Consider the following 18,854-nt stretch of genomic DNA (forward strand, 5'->3'; position numbering starts at 1 on the left):
CAAAAACTTATCATGGTGTTTAGTTATCGCAGTGCATATGTTTTCATGCTATATACACATAAAAATGCCAGGAGAGGAAGGTATACTGCCGTGCTATTTACACAGAAGATACCGGAGTATCTTTTCAAAAAAATATTCCCTACGGTTAAAGTTACCATGGTGTTTCTACCTCAATTATTAGATGTGCGCTGCGTATATTACCATATATTTACACATAAATTATCGGATATCTTTTCACATTTGTCTTCCCCAATGGTTAAAGTTACCACGATGTTTGTATCTAAATTATCAGGTCAATGGCGTGAATGTTATCGTGCATTTATTCCCAATGATCAAAGTTACCACGATGCTTGAAACAAAAAGTTTTTCAGTGCTAACATATTAAAGGCAAAAACATGTCAAAAACAGTATTTGCCCTAGCTTGTTCAACAATGAGTTTCATAGGTGAGGTGGTAAGCTCCTTTTGTTGATTACCTGCAAACCAGAGATCAAATCCTAGTCCAAGCATTATTTTTGCCAAAAATCAGGAAGGCACGTAGGGCCATAATTGACGATTACGAAAATAGAAGGAAATCAGGGGAGGTTGGTGGGGAAGGACGTGCGGGAAAGGAAGGAGATCGGGAGTCATGCGGGAAACGGAAAAAATCAGGAGGTCGTGCGGGAAAGGAAGGAGATCGAGAGGGAACTGACGGCGCTGGATGCGTGTGGCAGTTTCGCAATCTGCCACACGGTTGCCATATACATATTTCGTTAAAAAATACCAAGTTGGTGTGATCACGTGTGTGTCATCTTGCAATATAGACCGTTTGATCTATATCTGACGGATAAAAAACATACTATGGCAATTTTACAAAGAAATACCCACACTTCTCTTCACATTTGCAGATAAAGCCTTCTCTCGTTCATCCTATCTCCCACAACTTCATTGTTGAGCAATTAAAACAGGAAGTCTCTGGAACAATCTGACATCTCCATGCCCATCCTCATGCCTCTGCTTAGTCCAACCACCAACCACCACCACCACCACACCCCACTCCTCACCTTATCTCTTCTCCTTCTCGACATATCATTAGTTTTTACACATGGGATTACTCCCGCATGGGTCAATCACAACAAGTATTTATAAAAAAAATGCATCTTGATGTTCCGTGCAATGCACGGGCATCTTGCTAGTGTAGATCAGAAGACACTGTCTGACCACAATGCAAAGCAAACCGCTGCCCTCTTAAGAAAACGCTAGAGATCCTAGAGAAGGACAAAATCTAATTAACCAGATAGAGTCGAGAAACACAAACCTCGCACACACATCAACAAGGCCGAGATCGACCAGTCAAAACTAGAGCCAGAGGCAAAGCCATGTCGTCCGCTCCGTATGACAAGCACCACCAAACCAGACTTCCACTCAAACTAACAGGAGCCTCCACCATAGCACAGATTCTGACCAACAAGACAAGTACATACAATTAACAGACAGAACATGACGCAAGTAAGCGGATGTCGTTCATCGTACAAGTCACAACATCATCGACGACAATGTTCACAGCGTCACTCGACTTGAGTCAATATGCCTTACAACTAACTGGAACCTAAACATATATGATGAGATGCGCTCTACCCCGGCACACAGGCTATAGGCATCTGTACATTTGTTTATATACACATACAAGGATACAACATTTATTAATTTGAATTATGCAGGTCAACTCGAGAAATTCCGATTTCAGGGAGACACCTAACTTATGCTGCGAGATTCAGTGCAGCTGTGGGGGGACAGACATGCAGGCCCGACATCCGCTCCGCTTTAGCCTCAAAGCAGCGAGTCATGGTACCAATTGTTATACAGACGCCCAAACTGGAGGAGGCTACCATATGTTCTATCCCACACGCCGACGAAGAGGGAGTCTGTGTCGGGGCTGAAAGACATCCCAGATATCTCGCCGAAGAAGTCCAGCTCTTGCCTTCTGTTGTAGTCGCTCTTCACGTCAAAGATATGGACAAAGTCCGCTGGTTCCGCCATCGACAGGAACTGCCCATCCGACGTAAACCGGATTGATCTGATAGCTCCAAGGTTACCCTTCAATACATGGACTGCTTTTGATAGGTTCCTCGCATCCCAGATTCGGCATGTCTTGTCTTGGTTCCCAGTAGCAAACGTTCGGCCATCAGGGCTCCAGGCTGATGCAAATGAGAAGTCGTGATGACCTTTCATGGAATGAAGAGTCTGTGTCCAGAGTACAAAACAGGTGCACCCGCTTAATCACACATGGTATCAGCGTTTTAATTTGAAATATTAATCAGGGTTTGGTGAACATCTGGTGTTTTATGCCTGGGATCGTATACCTTTCCTGAATTGGCATCAATAAGTAAACCATTAGGATCGTCCCCCACAATAACAACAAGCTTCCCGTCAGGACTCAGAGATGTATGCTGCACCAACAAAACAACAGTATAGGGTCAGAGTAAAGCAAGAGCATTTCATTAATTATGATATATAACGAGCGTATACATGGTGTTTTGCTCCATTTACTATCAATACAATGTCGAAAAGGGAGCAAGCCACAAAAAGGAAGAAAAAAAAGAGGTTTCTTTGGTTGGCATGTGCAAGATTAAACCTGAAGGATGTCTATTAGTGCAAATGTAAGAGCATCTCTAGCAGCTGTTCTATCACACAAGCTAGATGCAAAAAAATAGCAAAAGTAGGAAAGGCCTTCCTCCAGCAACCATGCAAGACTAATCCTGAAGTATGCCTATTAGCGCAAATGTAAAAGCATCTACAGTAGCTGCTGTATCACGCAAGCTAGACGCCAGAAACAGCAAAAGTAGGAAAGACCTTCCTCCAGCAGCCACACGTAAACGTGCAAGATTAATCCTGAAGGATGCCTATTGGCGCAAATGTAAGACCGCCTCCAGCAGCTTCTCTATCACACAAGCTAGATGCAAAAAATAGCAAAAGTAGGAAAGACCTTCCACCACCAGCCACACGCCCATGTGCAAGATTAATCCTGAAGGATGCCTATTAGCACAAATGTAAGAGCATCTCCAGCAGCTGCTCTATCACACAAGCTACATGCAAAAAATAGCAAAAGTAGGAAAGATCTTCCTCCAGCAGCCACGCGCGCCCACTGGCTCACCATCTTTGGATCCATCCATCCTGGCCTGGACAAACGCCATCTGGCGTGTGCCGAGTGGGGCCCTCTGTCCCCGTTTGGAGCTCAACCACCACATTCGGATGCTTCACTCCCGCCACAACGGTCGACAGCTCCGTCCCCACCTCAAAGGTAGGATCCACCTCCTCCCCTCTCCTTCCTAGCACAGGTGGAGAGACGGTGGCTGCATGACGGCCCTGCAGGTTGGTGGTGGTGGCGGACAGGCAGCAAGGGAAGCAAGCGATTGGGATGATCTGGATTAGGGCCTAAGAGTGAGATGGACAGGAGTTGGTGGATGAGGAAGTGCTTGGATGTGGACAAGGAGTGGCCGACGGGAGGATATGGATGAGGTGCTTCTTGATGTTGCTTGTGGTGGATGACGAGGGGTGGTGGCCAGGATGCGAGAGTGGAGGTGGCAGTAGCGATGCAGCTCGGGTGGGGTACATCCTACACAGAGCGGAGCATGCTGTTGTGGCCTGCTGTGTTAATGGCCCTGGCAGCTGCTGTTGAATTTGGTAGGCGGAGATGCATGCGCTTTGGTCGCACGAGCCACAGAGGACAGATCAATGGGGATTGTGGGTGTCATGAGAGATGCAAGAGATGTGTGTTTGAGTTCTCTGTGAGCATGGGCTGATGGGCTCAGCAATGAATCGTGCTTGTTTGATTCCGAATTTCCAATACGTTATTTGCATCTGTGGTTGATTCATGAATGCTGCTAGATAAAGAGTGACTGGTGATGCTATAATGGTTGATTCGTGAATGCTGCTTGATATTCCTCTCCATTTTAGTATTCAGTGGCATAAATTTGCTTTCATAACTTCCGCCGTTGATATAATGTTTGTTCATGTCCGAGAATAGAATTTGCTGCAGCTTTCTAAACCTAGACGGAAAAAAAGAATGACTGGCGGATCGATGAGACGTACGGAAATCTATACACTAACTGCAAAGCTGCACCGAAAGATAGTTCAAAACATAGCCGTCATATATCTATCTCGCCGTTATAAATACAATCGTTAGAAATGTTGCCATAACAAATATACTGTTAGTTATGAGAAATTACTGACATACATGAGAGAGAGTAATAATATGGAGGGTGAAATTTGGCTGGTCTGTTGTAGAAGATAGAGGGGGCAATCTTTTTAGATGGCCAGCCAAATGAAGATATAGAGGGGGAGATGGCCAGCCAAATGGAGATATAGGTCAAATTTCGCTAGTCTGCTCGACATGTTCTAACCATACTTCCCAGTTCTCATTCAGAACAGAACAGAAGACAGAACATCATAATCTCGTCAGTTGTGGCAACAGTTCTTTTTTTTTTCCTTGAACCAAGGCACCATCAGTTCACACACTCCTGTTTTGCTTTTTACACAAAAAACTCCTATTCTAATTTTACTAGGTTCAACAACAGCAAGATGCCAAAAGTAAGCATATTGACTGCACAAGATCATAACCATATGCAGCAAGAGGTAAAAAAAATTGTGTTCCAGGTTCACAAGACAAGAAAAGTAGTAGAAATAAAGAAAGGAACTTACATTTACTGGCCAATCAAACTGAAAGTGCTTGCATAACTGGAATCTCTCCATGTCATAATCTCTTACACCGGAGTCATTATTCGATGCCATGAAATGAACAGCACCACTGGGAAGGAAAATAAGAACTAGCATGAACACACACTCAACAAGTTCACAACCTAATAACGGGGACATCACATTACCTAGCAGTATTGAATATCTCAACTGCATTAGTAATAGCATTATCATCATATGTTGTTCGACAGCAAAAGCTTATTCCTTCTCGATCAAGGTGCTGCATTCCACATCAACAGAAGTGGTAAAAATCAATATTACATCAATAATAAGAGTTTATATAAAGATTAAGCATGTGAGCACAAGCACACCAGCATCCATCAATTAGTTACTTTCAGCACACACATGCAAAATCATAGCAAAGGAAAAACAGTGACATAGTGGTCATCAGTTAGTGATTTTCAGCAAAATTTTCAGAATGAAGAAAAGAACAACTCTTTTGCAAAGAGTTTATTGAACACCAGACATGATCTTCTTTTTATAGATTTTACTCTTGAAGAAGCAGACTCAAGTACTTTTAATCCAACAATATCAGTCTCTTTTGAGGTGCAGTCCCAGCCACTCAGGTAATCAGTGATTATATTGGTTCACCACAAACATCCCACCATAAAATCCTCAATCCCTTAAGCTATTAGTCTAGTGGTTAGAATCAATAGTGCACTAGGAGCAAGAAGCTAGGTGAGCATGCAGTAAACAAATGTTATTGACATCACAAATAATGGAAGTTTGCCACCATGCCAGAGATAGCAGATTTATATAGATTCAAGTTACTTTGGGCAACCTACCTTGCAGATTAGCTCCCCTTGAAATCCGCCAGCTACCAGCAAATTGTCCTTGACTGCCAAGGTACTAACTTGAGTCTGAGAAAACCCCTCTAATAGACTTCCAGGGTGCTTCTGAAATAAGAGATCCACAAACATTAATAGAAGAAGAACAAGATAAGCTCTACAGGATGTGAAAAAATTGAGACAGATTATAAAGTACAATCATGCACCATACCTCCCTTGGTGCCACATGACCTTGGACATTCATAAGTTCAGTGTCCACACCACTCAACGCTGACCAGTGAAGCACTGAGTAATGTGACATTAGGTAGACGTCATGCTTGGATGTAGCCCATACTAAATTTCTCAGCTGCGGGCACAAATCATGTCAATTGTTTCACGCACTTGAAAGTCACAGTATCAAAATTGTGGAAGGAATGGGAAAAACATCAATTAAGAATCTGAGACCAAATGCAAATGGTTAGATCAAACACAGCAACAGCTTAGGTTACACAGATTATAGGCAGAGAAACATAATCAGGACTTGCAGACACCTTTCAACAAGTTGAATCCCTATGGTAAAAGGTTCTCCAAACAGTCATGTAACTTGAATTAACCCCAAAGATACAAGGACCAGCCTAGGTCCTTACGTTAAGGACCACCTTCCTCTCTTTTTAATATACGGATACATTTCATCATGCAAGCAACTTCCAAATTTTCAAGCAAGCATTTCATGTTCTAAAACGTTTAATTCAACTTAAGTTTTTAATACAAGCTTTAGAAACTAATATACACCAATACAGCTAAAAGCATCGATGCAATTTTCTTCAAACTAGAAGTTGGAATTTGCAATCAAGCATGAAGTAGTGGACCAAAATAACATTCAAATATGGAGTTAAGCTTAGCAATTTTGCAGCTGCTTTATTCTTTGTTTCCAATATACTCAAGGAGATAGTACATCTAAGATTGTGAAGACAAAATATCAAAATGGATGTTGGCCAATAGTGTAGCTTAGCACATATGAATAGATTGCATTAGTGATCAGTACATCATAATCTTATCATGGAGCATCAAGAAAGGTGTGCCAATGAAAAGATACACAAGCAATTACATCTGATGATTATTTGGCAACAGAATATACTGTGTGATGTGTGTGCGTGTTGGGAGAGGTGGCGAGGCAGAATGAACCCACCTGAAAATGTAGGATGGTTGATTTTACTGATCTAGTATTTTGTCTGAATTCATAATACATTCCACCTTTCACAGTCGGTTTGCATTCCTGTGTCAAGACAACATGTCAGCTGTTAACAGACAGAAAACTTTGCATAAGCTGCTGAACTTTCTACAAGACACACCTTGGCTGCTGCTTCTCCAGAATTAGGAATGTTCTCATAGTTTTTGTACTGCTCTAATCTGGTCTGTCTGTAGTTTTCCCTTGTGATAGCTAGCCTCTCCCAGGGTATTCCTTGGATGTCCTTCCCTTTTCTTGCATCCGCTGCCGAAGTATCTGGGATCTTATCATTCTAAACAGACAAGGAAGAACGACCATTTAGAGAACTGCAGCATGGTTTATGTAGTTAAAACAACGGTAAATTAGAAACAACGGAGATAAATCACATATATGTAAACTCTTATTGGTAAAGTTGAAGATTGGTAAGTAAAGTTAGAAACTTGGTAAGAGAAATAACTGGTTTCTTTATCCTATGTCGATAGTTCAAACAAATTAGTGGTTTAGAAATGGAAGCCAGAATAAACGGACCAGTGGAAGCATATTTACATATGCATGGCAAGTCGATATCATGAGAAGAGAGGCATAATCATGCAACAGATAGCTGCGTACATAAAAAGAGTAGGCAAATGGACGCTACAAGACATGTGACAGTGTGCAACTGTCTAAAACGACAAGCTCCATCACTCAAGACAACCCTCTAAATAATACACACTCCCAAGCGTGAGACCATTGTCGCTTTGGTCATCCCACTCTAAATAAGAGAATGAGTAATCAATGCCACAATCAAATCATTTATGTGTTCATATAAATGATCCAAGTCTGCTCCATGTTAATATGTAGTATAGGACAAACAGCATCAGGATTATGTAACACTCCCAAGCGTAAGACCGTTGTCATTCTGTTCATCCCCCTCTAAATAAGAGAATGGCCAATCAATGCTACAATCAAGTCATTTATATGTTCACATAACTGATCCAGGCATGTTCCATGTTAATATGTAGCATACGACAAGCAGCATGCTTACTATGTAACACTCCCAAGCATGAGATGTTGTCGTTTTGTTCATTCCTCTCCAGATAAGAGAATGAACAACCACTGCCCGATTTTGCCACATGTTACTATCTAGTATACGACGAATAGCATGAGGACTACGTAAGCGAATCTACGTTTGATAACACAGCAAGACCTGCATTTATGCGTAAGACTTAATTCCAATTGCAGCGATCCCAACAATACAAAATAACAACTGATGGACATACCGAATGGGCATACTCGTCATCCTCCGAATCGGAGTCTCTTAAACCTCGCTCGTGGTGGGCGTCAACCATGTCCTCAGCGGGGTCGTCCATGTCATAATCATCCTCCATGTCTTCGACGTGATCGTCGTGATAATTGGACATTGATCCTCTCCTAGGAGAAAAGCCTCCCTGACCTGTAAACAACACGGCAACAACAACATCAGCAACCACGCACGGTGTCTCACTGAAACGAATTGCACATGTAGCAAACAACCAAGCGCGTCTAGAACTTCCTACACGAGCCAGAATGGTAAGAGCAGTTGCCAAACACAACAGGAATTCCTGCAAATCTAGAAGCCTTCCGCAGTTTCCATTCCATTAGCACCACAGCATATCTCCAGCGTCACGTATGTCTGCCCGTTCTGGTTTCTGGGCACTTAGGGAATAATTGTAAGCAGACATGACGAGAAAATGCGCAGTAAATGGAACGAAGTCAACACGGGGTAGAATTCGCAGGCATATATCAACGGAGAAAGCGAATCGAGTAGAAAGTCAACACTTGAATGATTAACAGCGGACCAAAACTTCCAGGAGGGCGAAGAAAAAAAATCCCTCCCTGAAAATCATTGAAAGAACGCGCTTTTCCCCTCAACAAATCGGGCACGCGCACGCAACCAATTCACCCGAGCCACGCGCCCCAAACCCTAGAACCCACCGTCCCGGCCCGCCCGTCGCCCAGATCTGCCCCTAATTCGACAGATCACCATTACCCAACGCGAAAAAATCAGGGAAAAATCCGCCAAAACAGAGCGGAAACAGGGGGCGGGACGGGACGCACCTGGAGGGCCGAGCGAGGCGGGGCGAATCGGCCGCCGGGGTAGAGCGGAGGGGGGGAAAGCCTGCGCCTCAGAAGACGCCGCCCAAGCAGAACGGAGATGGATCCCCCCGGAAAATATAAGGGACGGGGGAAAGCCTGCCCTTTTTCTCTCCCTTGCGGACAGCGGGAAGAAATGATTAATATTTTCCGACTATTTTCCGCTCCCCGTTCTGGGATTTATCCTCTCCCGCAACCGCTTTTTGTTTCTATTTTCGTCTGTTCTTTTTTAATAAAACAAAAATTGAATTTTTAGTTTTATCGCTGGGTGTGTGTGTGTGTTCATCTGCAGGGACAGGGACGGGGATAGGGCCATGACGAGGGCGGATGATATAGCCATGGGCGACGGGGAGGCGCGAAATGACGGGCCTGCCCCCGCGGTTGTTCGGGACGTCGCAGCCTGGGTACCAGCATTTTGGTCACGTCGGCGTTTAACTCGGAGGGACTGACGCACCGATGAATGATTGGCGTTGCAGCAGGGACTAGGCTATGTGTGTCTTTTCAGCCGGAATAAAAAACTGAATAAAACTGATTCCCGTTTAGAGCAGCGATTTGGCACCGGGATCACACCTGCTGCCTTAATCTGGACCGTCCAAATACCTCAGGAAGTGTGTCCTTTTCTAGTTTTGTAAAAAAAAAGGTATGGATCGATGTACATAAGAAATACAGGGCAAGCGGACCCACCGATCTACTCCCTTGAGACACTTTTTTTAGAGACACTTATTTTTAGGACGGAGGGAGTACATGCTAGCTCATCTCTCTCTCTTTCTCGTCACGCCTCCTTGTGTCTCTCAATCTCGCTTGCCTAGATGGGATCGAACCGGCGTTCGTTCTAGCCTAGTCGTTGGCTAGTAGGCCGGAGTGGTGACGGGAAGGTGCGACGGGGGAGAAGAGGAGGGGTTTGTTTCCATGAACGCTATTGTCGGGGTGTCCGATTTGTAGTCTCCCTCGTCGACTCGGGCTGACAGAGTACATGGATTCGAGTACCCTTGTTCTCTAGTGGCCATGGGGTGTGGGCTTGGTGTGCTCGTCATCCCAAGCGCATGGAGGTCATGGATCCGACGTGGTGATCCTTGCATTGACTGCAGGTGGATACTCGGTGGTGCACTCATGCGTACAGTTACCCATTCGCTTGATGCTGCTACTCTATTGTTTCTTTGCGTCTTCTTTCGGTTTGTGATGAATTAATTGATTTGATGACGCTAAAATATTCCTCGTTGGCGTAGAGATGCTCGATGATGAAGGTTATTTTTTACCGTTACAAATTTGTTCATAGATGGGTTATGAAGTAATTCTAATGTCCAAACCATCTTGTTTTGGTCTACATTAATTACGCCAAATTGCTAACTTAGGTCATGTTGGGCAGTCCCACATAACCAAAGTCGGAGAATGACCTCTCTCACGACTCCACCGTACATCGTACATTCCCCTCTACTGCCCCACCTCTACCTCTTTCCCCAACTCTGATGAGAATCAGCACCACTCCCCCCCCCCCATGCACGTGTCAGCATCCCTGAACTCCCTCTCCTTTCCCGGAGTGGGTATCGATGTGGTGCTAGTAGCAACCCTAAGAGATCCAGGAGTCTCTCGCCCTTTCTTAACACTAATACATGCATTTTGCAACAAAATTTTAGAGGATAAATAGTCTACTTTTATACACATTTAATCACATTTGGATCATTTCCCTTGAGTTTATTTTATGATGTACAAAATTGCCAAGGAAATCATCAGAAGAGCTATCAAACGAGGAATAAAAATTTGTGAAGAAAATATATTTTCAGAAGCTCGGAAAGAAGTAAAATACGAGGATGATGTGTACATGAAATGAGCCACTAGGCCAAATCCAGGCGCCTGGGGGTAGCTTGTGATTTCTATAAAGACCTCCTTGAAGCTGTAGGAATGAAAGGCTTTAGTTTAAACCCTAATTTTTTTTAGTCTTGATGAGAAGGTCCAAGCTACTGAGAACGAGCTACTTCAAGCACCTTCCTCAGAGGCTGCGGCCAAAAAGTTATTTTTAATTCATATGCAAATGAGGTAGTCGGCTCTAATAGCATCCATTTCCTCTTCTTCCAGCATTTCTAGGAATTGATTAACAGGGATATCATGAAGATGTTTGAAGATTTCCATAGAGGTAAATTGTACAAATTAAATTTTTTTGTTCTAACCCGGTACCTAACGAAAATGAGGCCACCTTTATGAGGAAGCTAAAAGCGCGGGTTTACTCCCAGAGGAGGCTGAATGGAAGATTTTTAGAAATTCGTCAAACTTTGAAGAATTTGATGAAGATCAGAGTGAAGAAATAGAAACACGAGGCTACTAGTTCATCACATAAGTGAAAATCATGCATACAAGATACATATAGATGAAGAACATGCAATCATACGAGCATACAAGCATGAAGAAGACGGACTTAAGAAATGAAAGCATGATGAAAGACTTCAATTCAAATTTGACATAGGGTAGATCACAAATTCTTCATCAGCAGAATAAAATAAAGGTAGGGATGAGGAATTTGAAACCAGGTGGGCTCGATGAAGACACAACAATTTGATAGACCAGTTTGCTACCTCTTGAGCACTTGCGTTGGTTTTCCCTTGAAGAGGAAAGGGTGGTGCAGCAAAGTGGCGTAAGTATTTCCCTCAGTTTTTGAGAACCAAGGTATCAATTCAGTAGGAGGCTACGCGCGAGTCCCTCACACCTACACAAAACAAATAAATTCTTGCAACCAACGCGATAAGGGGTTGTCAATCCCTACACGGTCACTTACGAGAGTGAGATATGATAGATATGATAAGATAATATTTTTCGTATTTTTATGATAAAGATGCAAAGTAAAATAAAAGCAATGAAAATAACTAAGTATTGGGAGATTTAATATGATGAAGATAGACCCGGGGGGCATAGGTTTCACTAGTGGCTTCTCTCAAGAGCATAAGTATTTTACGATGGGTGAACAAATTACTGTTGAGCAATTGACGGAATTGAGCATAGTTATGAGAATATCTAGGTATGATCATGTATATAGGCATCACGTCCGAGACAAGTAGACCGACTCCTGCCTGCATCTACTACTATTACTCCACACATCGACCGCTATCCAGCATGCATCTAGAGTATTAAGTTCACAAGAACAGAGTAACGCCTTAAGCAAGATGACATGATGTAGAGGGATAAACTCATGCAATATGATGAAAAACCCATCTTGTTATCCTCGATGGCAACAATACAATACGTGCCTTGCTGCCCCTACTGTCACTGGGAAAGGACACAGCAAGATTGAACCCAAAGCTAAGCACTTCTCCCATTGCAAGAAAGATCAATCTAGTAGGCCAAACCAAACTGATAATTCGAGGAGACTTGCAAAGATAACCAATCATACATAAAAGAATTCAGAGAAGATTCAAATATTGTTCATAGATAAACTTGATCATAAACCCACAATTCATCGGTCTCAACAAACACACCGCAAAAGAAGATTACATCGAATAGATCTCCACAAGAGAGGGGAGAACTTTGTATTGACATCCAAAAAGAGAGAAGAAGCCATCTAGCTAATAACTATCGACCCGAAGGTCTGAGGTAAACTACTCACACTTCATCGGAGAGGCTATGGTGTTGATGTAGAAGCCCTCCGTGATCGATGCCCCCTCCGGCGGAGCTCCGGAACAGGCCCCCAGATGGGATCTCGTGGATACAGAAAGTTACGGCAGTGGATTTAGGATTTTGGCTCCGTATCTGATCGTTTGGGGGTACGTAGGTATATATAGGAGGAAGAAGTACGTCGGTGGAGCAACAGGGGGCCCACGAGGGTGGGCGCGCCTGGGGGGGTAGGCGCGCCCCCTACCTCGTGACCTCCCTGTTGGTTGCTTGACGTAGGGTCCAAGTCTCCTGGGTCTTGTTCGTTCCAAAAATCACGTTCCCGAAGGTTTCATTCCATTTGGACTCCGTTTGGTATTCCTTTTCTTCGAAACCCTAAAATAGGCAAAAAAATAGTAATTCTGGGTTGGGCCTCCGGTTAATAGGTTAGTCCCAAAAATAATATAAAAGTGGATAATAAAGCCCATTAATGTCCAAAACAGAAGATAATATAACATGGAGCAATCAAAAATTCTAGATACGTTGGAGACGTATCAAGCATCCCCAAGCTTAATTCCTACTCGTCCTCGAGTAGATAATGATAAAAACAAATTTTTTGATGTGGAATGCTACTTGGCATATTTTCAATGTAATTCTTCTTAATTGTGGTATGAATATTCAGATCCGAAAGATTCAAGACAAAAGTTCAATATGGACATAAAAATAATAATACTTCAAGCATACTAACTAAGCAATTATGTCTTCTCAAAATAACATGGCCAAAGAAAGTTATCCCTACAAAATCATAGTCTGGCTATGCTCTATCTTCACCACACAAAGTATTTAAATCATGCACAACCCCGATGACAAGCCAAGCAATTGTTTCATACTTTTGGTGTTCTCAAACTTTTTCAATTTTCACGCAATACATGAGCGTGAGCCATGGACATAGCACTTTAGGTGGAATAGAATGGTGGTTGTGGAGAAGACAAAAAGGGAGAAGATAGTCTCACATCAACTAGGCGTATCAACGGGCTATGGAGATGCCCATCAATAGATAACAATGTGAGTGAGTAGGGATTGCCATGCAACGGATGCACTAGAGCTATAAGTATATGAAAGCTCAAAAAGAAACTAAGTGGGTGTGGATCCAACTTGCTTGCTCACGAAGACATAGGACATTTTGAGAAAGCCCATCATTGGAATATGCAAGCCAAGTTCTATAATGAAAAATTCCCACTAGTATATGGAAGTGATAACAAAGGAGACTCTCTATCATGAAGATCATGCTGCTACTTTGAAGCACAAGTGTGGTAAAAGGATAGTAGCATTGTCCCTTCTCTCTTTTTCTCTCATTTTTTTATTTGGGCCTTTTTTATGGCATGTTTTTTTTCGTCCGGAGTCTCATCCTGACTTGTGGGGGAATCATAGTCTCCATCATCCTTTCCTCACTGGGACAATGCTCTAATAATGATGATCATCACACTTTTATTTTCTTACAACTCAAGAATTACAACTCGATACTTAGAACAAGATATGACTCTATATGAATGCCTCCGGCGGTGTACCGGGATATGCAATGACTCATGAGTGACATGTATGAAAGAATTATGAACGGTGGCTTTGCCACAAATACACTGTCAACTACATGATCATGCAAAGCAATATGACAATGATGGAGTGTGTCATAGTAAACAGAACAGTTGAAAGTTGCATGGCAATATATCTCGGAATGGCTATGGAAATGCCATGATAGGTAGGTATGGTGGCTGTTTTGAGGAAGGTATATGGTGGGTGTATGATACCAGCGAAAGGTGTGTGGTATTAGAGATGCTAGCAATGGTGGAAGGGTGAGAGTGTGTATGATCCATGGACTCAACATTAGTCATAAAGAACTCATATACTTATTGCAAAAATCTACAAGTTATCAAAGCAAAGTATTACGCGCATGCTCCTAGGGGGATAGATTGGTAGGAAAAGACCATCGCTCGTCCCTGACCGCCACTCATAAGGAAGACAATCAATAAATAAATCATGCTCCGACTTCATCACATAACGGTTCACCATACATGCATGCTACGAGAATCACAAACTTTAACACAAGTATTTCTCAAATTCACAACTACTCAACTAGCATGACTCTAATATCACCATCTCCATATCTCAAAACAATTATCAAGTATCAAACTTCTCATAGTATTCAACACACTCATAAGAGAGTTTTATTATTAATCTTGTATACCTAGCATATTATGATTATTTAAGCAATTTACCATGCTATTTAAGACTCTCAAAATAATCTAAGTGAATCATGAGAGATCAATAGTTTCTATAAAACAAATCTACCACCGTGCTCTAAAAGATATAAGTGAAGCACTAGAGCAAAACTATATAACTCAAAAGATATAAGTGAAGTACATAGAGTATTCTAATAATTTCTGAATCATGTATGTCTCTCTCAAAAGGTGTGTACAGCAAGGATGATTGTGGTAAACTAAAAAATAAAGACTCAAATCATACAAGACGCTCCAAGCAAAACACATATCATGTGGTGAATAAAAATATAGCTCCAAGTAAAGTTACCGATAGAAGTAGACGAAAGAGGGGATGCCTTCCGGGGCATCCCCAAGCTTTGGCTTTTAGGTGTCCTTAGATTATCTTGGGGGGTGCCATGGTCATCCCCAAGCTTAGTCTCTTGCCACTCCTTGTTCCATAATCCATCAAATCTTTACCCAAAACTTGAAAACTTCACAACACAAAACTTAAAGTAGAAAATCTCGTGAGCTCCGTTAGCGAAAGAAAACAAAAGACCACTTCAAGGTACTGTAATGAAATCATTATTTATTTATATTGGTGCTAAACCTACTGTATTCCAACTTCTCTATGGTTTATAAATTATTTTACTAGCCATAGATTCATCAAAATAAGCAAACAACACATGAAAAACAGAATCTGTCAAAAACAAAACAGTCTGTAGTAATATGTAGCTAGCGCAAGATCTGAAACCCCAAAAATTCTAAAATAAATTTCTGGACGTGAGGAATTTATCTATTAATCATCTGCAAAAAAAATTAACTAAATATCACTTTCCAAATAAAAATGGCAGCAGTTCTCGTGAGCGCTAAAGTTTATGTTTTTTACAACAAGATTAACATGACTTTCCCCAAGTCTGCCCACAGTTCTACTTGGCACAAACACTAATTAAACGCAAAAAACACAACCAAAACAGAGGCTATATAAATTATTTATTACTAAACACAAGAAATAAAAATAAAATTGGGTTGCCTCCCAACAAGCGCTATCGTTTAACGCCCCTAGCTAGGCATAAAAAGCAAGGATAGATCTAGGTATTGCCATCTTTGGTAGGCAATCCATAAGTGGCTCTCATAATAAATTCATAAGGCAATTTAATTTTATTTCTAGGAAAGTGTTCCATGGCTTTCCTTAATGGAAATTGGAATCTAATATTTCCTTCCTTCATATCAATGATTGCACCAATCGTTCTAAGGAAAGGTCTACCAAGAATAATAGGACATGAAGGATTGCAATCTATATCAAGAACGATAAAATCTATGGGCACATAATTCCTATTTGCAAAAATAAGAACATCATTAATTCTTCCCATAGATTTCTTAATAGTGGAATCCGCAAGGTGCAAGTTTAAAGAGCAATCATCAAAATCACGGAAACCTAACAAATCACACAAAGTCTTTGGAATCGTGAAAACACTAGCACCCAAGTCACACAAAGCATAGTATTCATGATCTTTAATTTTAATTTTAATAGTTGGTTCCCACTCATCATAAAGTTTTCTAGGGATAGAAACTTCCAACTCAAGTTTTTCTTCATAAGATTGCATCAAAGCATCAACGATATGTTTGGTAAAAAGCTTTATTTTGACTATAAGCATGAGGAGAATTTAGCACGGATTGCAACAAGGAAATACAATCTATCAAAGAGAAATTATCATAATTAAATTCCTTGAAATCCAAGATAGTGGGTTCATTACTATTTAAAGTTTTGATCTCTTCAATCCCACTTTTATCAAATTTAGCATCAAGATCTAAAAACTCCGAATTTTTGGAACGCCTTCTAGGTAAAGGTGGATCATATTCAGTCCCATCATTATCAAGATTCATATTGCAAAACAAAGATTTAATAGAGGACACATCAATAACTTTTAGATCTTCATCTTTATTATCATGGAAACTAGAAGAACACGCTCTTATAAAGGAATCTTTCTTAGCACGCATCCTAGCGGTTCTTTCTTTGCACTCATCAATGGAAATTCTCATGGCTTTGAGAGACTCATTGATATCATGCTTAGGTGGAATAGATCTAAGTTTCATAGAATCAACATCAAGAGAAATTCTATCAACGTTCCTAGCCAACTCATCAATCTTAAGCAATTTTGCTTCAATCAAAGCATTGAAATTCTTTTGCCAAGTAATAAATTCTTTAATATTAGATTCAAAATCAGAGGGCATATTATTATAATTTCCATAAGAATTGTTGTAGGAATTACTATAATTATTAGAGGAATTGTAGGATAAGGCCTAGGATTAAAGTTTCCTCTATACGCGTTGTTACCAAAATTGTTCCTATCAACAAAATTCACATCCATAGATTCATTATTATTCTCAATCAAAGTAGACAAAAGCATATCATTAGGATCAGAAGAAACACTTTTATTAGCAAATAATTTCATAAGTTCATCCATCTTTCCACTCAAAACATTAATTTCTTCTATCACATGCACTTTCTTATTAGTAGATCTTTTAGTGTGCCATTGAGAATAATTAACCATAATATTATCTAGGAGTTTAGTAGCTTCTCCTAAAGTGATTTCCATAAAAGTGCCTCCTGCGGCCGAATCTAAAAGATTTCTAGAAGCAAAATTCAATTCGGCATAAAAAATTTGTATAATCATCCACAAATTCAAACCATGAGTAGGGCGATTACGTATCATTAATTTCATCCTCTCCCAATCTTGTGCAACATGTTCATGATCAAGTTGCTTAAAATTCATAATATCGTTTCTAAGAGAGATGATCTTAGCGGGAGGAAAATACTTAGAGATAAAAGCATATTTGCACTTATTCCAAGAATCAATACTATTTTTAGGCAAAGACGAAAACAAGCTTTAGCACGATCTCTAAGCGAAAAAGGAAATAGCTTCAATTTAACAATATCATTATCCACATTTTTCTTCTTTTGCATATCACACAAATCAATGAAGCTATTTAGATGAGTAGCGGCATCTTCACTAGGAAGGCCGGAAAACGGATCTTTCATGACAAGATTCAGCAAGGCAACATTAATTTCACAAGATTCAGCATCGGTAAGAGGGGCAATCGGAGTGCTAATAAAATCATTGTTGTTGGTATTGGTAAAGTCACACAATTTAGTGTTATCTTGAGCCATCGTGACAAGCAAGCAATCCAACACACAAGCAAACAAGAAACGGGCAAAAGGAGGCAAACAGGAAAGATAGGGAGGATAGAGAGAGAGGGCGAATAAAACGGCAAGGGTGAAGTGGGAGAGAGGAAAACGAGAGGCAAATGGAAAATAATGTAATGCGGGAGATAAGGGTTTGTGATGGGTACTTGGTATGTTTGACTTTTGCGTAGACCTCCCCGGCAATGGCGCTAGAAATCCTTCTTGCTACCTCTTGAGCACTTGCGTTGGTTTTCCCTTGAAGAGGAAAGGGTGGTGCAGCAAAGTAGCGTAAGTATTTCCCATAGTTTTTGAGAACCAAGGTATCAATCCAGTAGGAGGCTACGCGCGAGTCCCTCGCACCTACACAAAACAAATAAATCCTCGCAACCAACGCGATAAGGGGTTGTCAATCCCTACACAGTCACTTACGAGAGTGAGATCTAATAGATAAGATAAGATTTTTTTGGTATTTTATGATAAAGATGCAAAGTAAAATAAAAGCAATGAAAATAACTAAGTATTGGAAGATTTAATATGATGAAGATAGACCCGGGGGCCATAGGTTTCACTAGTGGCTTCTCTCAAGGGCATAAGTATTTTACGGTGGGTGAATAAATTACTGTTGAGCAATTGACAGAATTGAGCATAGTTATGAGAATATCGAGGTATCATCATGTATATAGGCATCACGTCCGAGACAAGTAGACCGACTCCTGCCTGCATCTACTACTATTACTCCACACATCGGTCGCTATCCAGCATGCATCTAAAGTATTAAGTTCACAAGAACAGAGTAACGCCTTAAGCAAGATGACATGATGTAGAGGGATAAACTCATGCAATATGATGAAAACCCCATCTTGTTATCCTCGATGGCAACAATACAATACGTGCCTTGCTGCCCCTACTGTCACTGGGAAAGGACACAGCAAGATTGAACCCAAAGCTAAGCACTTCTCCCATTGCAAGAAAGATCAATCTAGTAGGCCAAACCAAACTG

At 41.1% G+C, this 18,854-nt stretch overlaps 1 protein-coding gene across 2 annotated transcripts; it reads right to left on the bottom strand.

Moving 5' to 3' along the window:
• Nucleotides 1–1,469: 1,469 nt before the first annotated feature.
• LOC119317688 (uncharacterized WD repeat-containing protein C2A9.03-like) lies at nucleotides 1,470–9,114 on the bottom strand. 2 transcript variants are annotated; one of them, XM_037592171.1, is made up of 11 exons: nucleotides 8,804–9,114; nucleotides 8,263–8,394; nucleotides 7,987–8,159; nucleotides 6,852–7,019; nucleotides 6,689–6,775; nucleotides 5,732–5,866; nucleotides 5,518–5,628; nucleotides 4,861–4,952; nucleotides 4,679–4,784; nucleotides 2,341–2,427; nucleotides 1,470–2,221 (listed from the first exon to the last, which is right to left on the bottom strand). In XM_037592171.1, the coding sequence occupies exons 2-11, from the start codon at nucleotides 8,342–8,344 to the stop codon at nucleotides 1,808–1,810; spliced, it is 1,455 nt and encodes a 484-aa protein (XP_037448068.1). In that variant the 5' UTR covers nucleotides 8,345–8,394; nucleotides 8,804–9,114; the 3' UTR covers nucleotides 1,470–1,807. The 2 variants fall into 2 exon arrangements, with proteins under 2 accessions (XP_037448068.1, XP_037448069.1); XM_037592172.1 differs by lacking the exon at nucleotides 8,263–8,394 and having other exon boundaries at nucleotides 8,804–9,110.
• Between the last annotated feature and the right edge of the window lie 9,740 nt (nucleotides 9,115–18,854).

Source organism: Triticum dicoccoides, chromosome 6A (genome assembly GCF_002162155.2).
Source record: "Triticum dicoccoides isolate Atlit2015 ecotype Zavitan chromosome 6A, WEW_v2.0, whole genome shotgun sequence".
Taxonomy (NCBI): domain Eukaryota; kingdom Viridiplantae; phylum Streptophyta; class Magnoliopsida; order Poales; family Poaceae; genus Triticum; species Triticum dicoccoides.

What these genes read in the sequence shown, in the direction of transcription:
- LOC119317688 (XM_037592171.1), bottom strand. Translation starts at nt 8,344, where the DNA reads ATGGAATGGAAACTGCGGAAGGCTTCTAGATTTGCAGGAATTCCTGTT. An exon ending in CTCTTACCATTCTGGCTCGT is followed by an intron (nt 8,160 to 8,262) that starts GTAGGAAGTTCT and finishes TGTTGTTTACAG; the next exon opens with GTCAGGGAGGCTTTTCTCCT. An exon ending in TTGATGCCAATTCAGGAAAG is followed by an intron (nt 2,222 to 2,340) that starts GTATACGATCCC and finishes CTCTGGACACAG; the next exon opens with ACTCTTCATTCCATGAAAGG.